The 6,476-nt window shown below is 65.3% G+C and overlaps 1 protein-coding gene across 1 annotated transcript; it reads left to right on the top strand.

Annotated features, from left to right (window-relative positions):
• Positions 1–298: 298 nt before the first annotated feature.
• ISYNA1 (inositol-3-phosphate synthase 1) lies at positions 299–5,789 on the top strand. The gene is made up of 11 exons (XM_033081920.2): positions 299–570; positions 1,441–1,565; positions 1,651–1,812; positions 2,929–3,058; positions 3,135–3,328; positions 3,419–3,568; positions 3,646–3,861; positions 3,939–4,103; positions 4,180–4,293; positions 4,365–4,582; positions 5,460–5,789. The coding sequence occupies exons 2-11, from the start codon at positions 1,452–1,454 to the stop codon at positions 5,665–5,667; spliced, it is 1,671 nt and encodes a 556-aa protein (XP_032937811.2). The 5' UTR covers positions 299–570; positions 1,441–1,451; the 3' UTR covers positions 5,668–5,789.
• Positions 5,790–6,476: the final 687 nt, after the last annotated feature.

The following is a 6,476-nucleotide window of genomic DNA, read 5'->3' as shown; positions in this document are numbered from 1 at the left end:
AATGGCCGGAAGGCGGCGGCGGGACCCCCGGTCCCGGCCCGGGACCGGCCCCGGCGACACTTCCCCTTCCCGGGTCAGCGGCCGCTTCCCCCTCCCGCCCGTCACCTCCCGCCTGCCCCCCCGGTCCGAGCGGCCGGCGTGCTCCGGGGAGCCCCGCACGTGCCCCGGACCGGGGGTCGGGGGCTCGGGGGGGTCCGGGGGGGTCCGGGGCTGCCGGTGCCGGTGGGCACGTGCGGGGGGGCGGGGCCGGGCGGGGGCGGGGCCGGGGCGGGGCCGCGGAGCCGATTAAGCGGCGGGAGCGGCGGCGGCCGCAGCGCGATCGCATCGTCCCCGCGGGGCAGCACCGGACACCGGGCACGGAGCACCGGGCACGGAACACCGGGCACCGACAGCGGGCACCGGACAGCGGGCACTGAGCACCGGACTGTCGGCACTGGGCACTGAACGCTGAGCACAGGGGATCGCCACCGGACAGCGGGCACCGGGCACAACCACTGGCACCGGGCACCGGCACCGATACGGACACAGACACCGGCTCCGGCTCCTGCGCGCCCGGCGCGGCCCGGCCCGGTGAGTGCCCGCAGGGCGGGCTGACCCCCGGAGAGTTCGGGTTTGCGGGTCCGTGTCCCCCCCGTGCCCTCTGCAGGGTCAGCTCTCGTCCCGGTGTCCCCTCCGTGCCACCCCGGGGCGCTGGGACAGCCACTGTCCCCAAATCCCCTTTCCCCTGGAGAGGGACAGCCCTCGTTCCCACGTCCCCTGTGCCACCCGGGGTGCTGGGACAGCCGCTGTCCCCGTGTCCCCCCTGCCACCCCTGCGAGCTGGACAGCCTTGGTCGCGATGTCCCCTGGGACAACTCTAAGAGTGGGAACAGCCCTACTCCCCATGTCCCCTGCCCCATCTGTCACCCCAGGGTGTAGGGACCGCCCCTGTCACCAAATTCTCTGCATGCCTGGGAGCTGGGACAGCCCTTGTCCCCATGTCCCCTGCACGCTCTGCCACCCTCAGGAGCAGGACAAGCCTGGTCCCCGTGTCCCCTGTGCGCCACCCCAGGGTGCAGGGTTGTCCCCATGTCACCTGGTTGGAGGGAAGACACGGTTCCCAGGTCCCCTGGGAGCATCCCTCGTCCCCCACGCCTTCCTGTGCCACCCCCGGGGCGGGGACACCAGGGACAGTCCCTGCCTGCCCTGAGCTCTCTGGACCCTCTGTGAGCTGCTGGGGTGAGTTTGTCCCCCAAAAAACCCCTCCCCTGCCCCGCGACACGGGTGGGAAGGAGCTGCAGTGACCGTCCCAGTGCCACCACCACGCTGGGGAGGGCAGGCAGCCAAGGTCCCCACGGGCGGCACAGCCACGTCCCAGCAGGGCGGAGGGCCCGGGGAGGGCCGGGGGGGTGGCCCGGCGTGCCAGGCCAGCGGCGCTGACACCCATTTCCTCCCATTCCAGCTCCAGGAACAATGGCAGAGCCGTTCCTCGTGGAGAGCCCCAACGTCACCTACAGCAAGGACTTCATCGAGGCCAAGTACACGTACAGCACCGTGCACGTCTGCAAGGAGAACGGCGTCACCAAGGTGGGCAGGGGCTCCCGGGGGGCTTGGGGAGGGGGCTCTGCTCGTCCCCGCTGTCCCCACAGCTGTCCCCTCTCTCTGTCCCCAGGTGCGGCCGTGCTCCACCCGCTTCACCTTCCGCACGGGCCGGCAGGTGCCGCGCCTGGGGGTGATGCTGGTGGGCTGGGGGGGCAACAACGGCACCACGGTGACAGCGGCCGTGCTGGCCAACAAGCTGGGGCTGTCCTGGATGACCAAGACTGGCCGCAAGGTGGGTGTCCCCAGTGTGACCTCAGTGAGAGAAGTGTCCCCAATGTCACCCCAGCAAGGTGGGTGTCCCCAGTGTGACCTCAGTGAGAGAAGTGTCCCCAGTGTCACCCCAGCAAGGTGGGTGTCCCCAGTGTGACCTCAGTGAGAGGGGTGTCCCCAGTGTCACCCCAGCAAGGTGGGTGTCCCCAGTGTGACCTCAGTGAGAGAGGTGTCCCCAGCAAGGTGGGTGTCCCCAGTGTGACCTCAGGGAGAGAAGTATCCCCAGTGTCACCCCAGCAAGGTGGATGTGCCCAGTGTGACCTCAGTGAGAGAGGTGTCCCCAGCAAGGTGGGTGTCCCCAGTGTGACCTCAGTGAGAGAAGTGTCCCCAGTGTCACCCCAGTGAGAGAAGTGTCCCCAGTGTCACCCCAGCAAGGTGGGTGTCCCCAGTGTGACCTCAGTGAGGAGGGGGTTCCCCCCAGTGTCACCCCAGCAAGGTGGGTGTCCCCAGTGTGACCCCTACAAGATGCGTGTCCCCAGAGAGATCCCAGTGAGGTGGGTGTCCCCAGTGTGACCTCGCTGGGAGAGGTGTCCCCAGTGTCACCCCAGCAGGGTGGATGTCCCCAGAGATACCCCAGGGGGATGTCCCCAGTCTGATGCCAGCGAGGTCAGTGTCCCCAGCAGGGTCCCTGCACGAAGTGTGTCCCTATAGTGACCCCAATGGAGAGGGTGTCCCCAGAGTGACCTCAGTGGGGTGGGTGTCCCCAGAGTGACCCCTGCAAGGGCCATGTCCCTGGAGTGTCCCCAGAGTGACCCCAGCAAGGTGGGTGTCCCCAGAGTGACCTCAGTGGGGTGGATGTCCCCAGAGTGACCTCAGCCAGGTGGGTGTCCCCAGAGTGACCCCAGCAAGGGCCATGTCCCTGGGGTGTCCCCAGAGTGACCCCAGCAAGGTGGGTGTCCCCAAAAGGACCCCAAGTGAGGTCCTGTGACCTGGGGTCATCCATGAGGACACCAAGCTCATCTGCACTGGTGCCCTGCACCCCGATCCCCTCCCTGCCCTTGCAGAGGGGCCCTGCAGCCCCAACCCTTCACTTTGGGGGTGCTGGGACCCCTCCTCATCCTCCCCTGTCCCATCCCAGAAAGCCAACTACTACGGCTCCCTGCTCCAAGCCTCCACCGTGTGCCTGGGCTCCGGCCCCTCGGGTGATGTCTACGTTCCCTTCCGGGACCTGCTGCCCATGGTGCACCCCAACGACATCGTCTTCGATGGTAGGTGGGACACGGGGGGGACCCCGCGGCAGCGCGGGGGGCGCCCCGAGCTCTTGGGTCACCCCGTGTCCCCCAGGCTGGGACATCTCCTCGCTGAACCTGGCGGAGGCCATGAAGAGGGCGGAGGTGCTGGAGTGGCCGCTGCAGGAGCAGCTCTGGCCCCACATGGAGAAGATGAAGCCCCGACCTTCCATCTACATCCCCGAATTCATCGCCGCCAACCAGGAGGAGCGGGCGGACAACGTCCTGCGCGGCTCCATGGCCGAGCAGGTCCTGGCAGGACAGGGCAGGGGAGGGGACAAGGGAGGGGACGAGGGAGGGGACAGCCACCGAGCTGACGCGTGTGCCTCCCCCTCTCAGGTGGAGCAGATCCGCAGGGACATCCGAGACTTCAAGGAGAGCAGCGGGGTGGACAAAGTCATCGTCCTGTGGACGGCCAACACGGAGAGATTCTGTGACATCGTGCCGGGGCTCAACGACACCGCTGACAACCTGCTGAGGGCCATCGAGGTCAGGGGGCGGCCGAGGGCGGCGGGAGGGTGACACCGCGGCCACGGTGGCGCTGAGCTGTCCCCGTGTCCCCGCAGCGAGGCCTGGAGGTGTCCCCGTCCACGCTCTTCGCCGTGGCCAGCATCCTGGAGGGCTGTGCCTACATCAACGGGTCCCCCCAGAACACCTTCGTGCCGGGGGCGGTGGAATTGGCCGCCCAGCGCCGCGTCTTCATCGGCGGCGACGACTTCAAGTCTGGGCAGACCAAGCTCAAGTCGGTGCTGGTGGATTTCCTGGTGGGAGCCGGGCTTAAGGTACGTGGGGGGCTCAAGGGAAGGGTGTCCCCCCAAGCAGGGGACAGGGGGTGAGCTGCTCATCCCCACTCCCCCAGACCAAGTCCATCGTGAGCTACAACCACCTGGGGAACAACGACGGGAAGAACCTCTCGGCGCCGCAGCAATTCCGCTCCAAGGAGATCTCCAAGAGCAACGTGGTGGACGACACGGTCCAGGCCAACCCCGTCCTCTACGGCCCCCAGGACAAGCCTGACCACTGCGTGAGTTGGGGGGCTCCGAGGGGGTGGCACACACGTGGAGGTGACAGCGGGGGTGACAGGGATGTGGCTTTGGCAGGTGGTGATCAAATACGTGCCCTACGTGGGGGACAGCAAGCGGGCGCTGGATGAGTACACGTCCGAGATCATGATGGGCGGCACCAACACCATCGTCATCCACAACACCTGCGAGGTGAGTGCAGGGCCACCAGGCTGTCCCCAGGGTGTCCCCAGGGTGGCTCCTGACCCCCTCGCCGCCCGCAGGACTCGCTGCTGGCCAGCCCCATCATCCTGGACCTGGCCATCCTGACGGAGCTGTGCCAGCGCATCACCTTCTGCACCGAGGCTGACCCAGAGTTCCAGGGCTTCCACAGCGTCCTGTCCATCCTCTCCTTCCTCTGCAAGGCCCCACTGGTGCCCGAGGGCACCCCCGTGGTCAACGCGCTCTTCCGCCAGCGCAGCTGCATCGAGAACATCCTGAGGTACCTGAGGGCCACCAAGTGCCACCACCCAAAGGGTCACAGGGGGTCCCAGTGCCCACCGTGGGGTGTCCAAATCCAGGGGGTCCTGGAGGTCAAGGCCTGGCGTGCCCAGTGCTGGTGGGTGGGTCCCAGTGTCACCAGTGGGTTCCAGTATGTCCCCGTTTCCCAGTTGTGGGTGCCCAAGGGGAGCAAGGTCCAAATCTTGGGGTGTCCCAGCACACAGACCCTGGTACCCAGTGCGAGGGGGCTCTGCACCAGTGGCTCCCAGTAACCAAAGCTTGGGGTTCCCAGTGGCTCCCAGTAACCAAAATTTGGGGTTCCCAGTGGCTCCCAGTAACCAAAGCTTGGGGTTCCCAGTAGCTCCCAGTAACCAAAGCTTGGGGTTACCAGTGGGTCCCAGTAACCAAAGCTTGGAGTTCCCAGTAGCTCCCAGTAACCAAAGCTTGGGGTGCCCAGTGCCAGTGGGTCCCAGTAACCAAAGCTTGGGGTTCCCAGCACCAGTAGCTCCCAGTAACCAAAGCTTGGGGTTCCCAGTGGCTCCCAGTAACAAAAGCTTGGGGTTCCCAGTGGCTCCCAGTAACCAATGCTTGGGGTTCCCTGCACCAGTGGCTCCCAGTAACCAAAGCTTGGGGTTCCCAGTGCCAGAGGGTCACAAAGTTTGGGGTTCCCACTACCTGGGGTCCCCAACTCCAGTGTCCCCCACATTTCCCAAAGCTCATCCCACCCCATTCCCCCCAGTGTCCCCCATCCCATGAGTGCCCAGTGCCACCTCCCCAGCCCTGGGGGGTGCCCAATCTGACCCCTCAGAGCCTGACCCCACCAAAAAACCACCCCCTGACCCCCAAAAACCACCCCCTGACCCCGTGTGTGCCCCCAGGGCCTGCCTGGGGCTGCCCCCCCAGAACCACATGCTGCTGGAGCACAAGATGCAGCGGCCGGCGCCGAGCCCCAAACGCGCCTGTCCCGGGGGGGCCGCCTGTCCCCTGCTCCCCAAGAAGAGCCCAGCACCCCCCACCCAGCTCAACGGGCACCCCTGTGCCCCCCGGCCCCCCCGAGCCCCCCTGCACATCGATGGGGCCGACTGACAGCCCGGAGCGGCTTTTTAGGGGGGTGGGGGGCAGGGGGGGGTGTTCCCCCCCACCCCAATTATTGATGGGGTGAAACTGTGAAGCTTTGTATCCACCAATAAACCCGGAGCACAGCGTGATCCCCTCCCCTGCCCTTCTTCCCCTGGTTTTTGGGGTTTCTTCGATTGGGTTTTGGGGTGGTTGGCTTGGTTTTTGGGGTCTCAGAGGGTCTTTGGGGTCCCCCACTTGGTTCTTGGGGTCTTTGGAGTCCCCCAGGTGGTTCTTGGGAATCTAAAGTGGTTTTGGGGTCTCTTCTCTTGGTTTTTGGGGTCTCATGGGATTTTTGGCGTTGCCCAGGTGGTTACTGGAAATCTGAAGTGGTTTTGGGGTCCCTTCTCTTGGTTCTGTGAGTTTCTTCACTTGGTTTTGGGGTCTCATGGGGTCCCCCAGGTGGTTCTTGGGAATCTCACCTGGTTTTGGGGTCCCTTCTTTTGGTTCTTGGGGTCTTTGGGGTCCCCCAGGTGGTTCCTGGGAATCTAAAGTGGTTTGGGGGTCTCTTCTCTTGGTTCTGTGAGTTTCTTCACTTGGTTTTGGGGTCCCTTCTCTTGGTTCTTGGGGTCTCATGGGGTCTTTAGGATCCCCCAGGTGGTTCCTGGGAATCTGAAGTGGTTTTGGGGTCCCTTCTCTTGGTTCTGTGAGTTTCTTCACTTGGTTTTGGGATCCCCTCACTTGGTTCTTGGGGTTTTTGGGGTCGCCCAGGTGGTTCTTGGGAATCTAAAGTGGTTTTGGGGTCTCTTCTCTTGGTTCTTGGGGTCTCATGGGGTCCC

Source organism: Catharus ustulatus, chromosome 29, assembly GCF_009819885.2.
Source record: "Catharus ustulatus isolate bCatUst1 chromosome 29, bCatUst1.pri.v2, whole genome shotgun sequence".
Lineage (NCBI taxonomy): Eukaryota > Metazoa > Chordata > Aves > Passeriformes > Turdidae > Catharus > Catharus ustulatus.
This window is presented reverse-complemented; position numbering and strand designations above follow the sequence as displayed.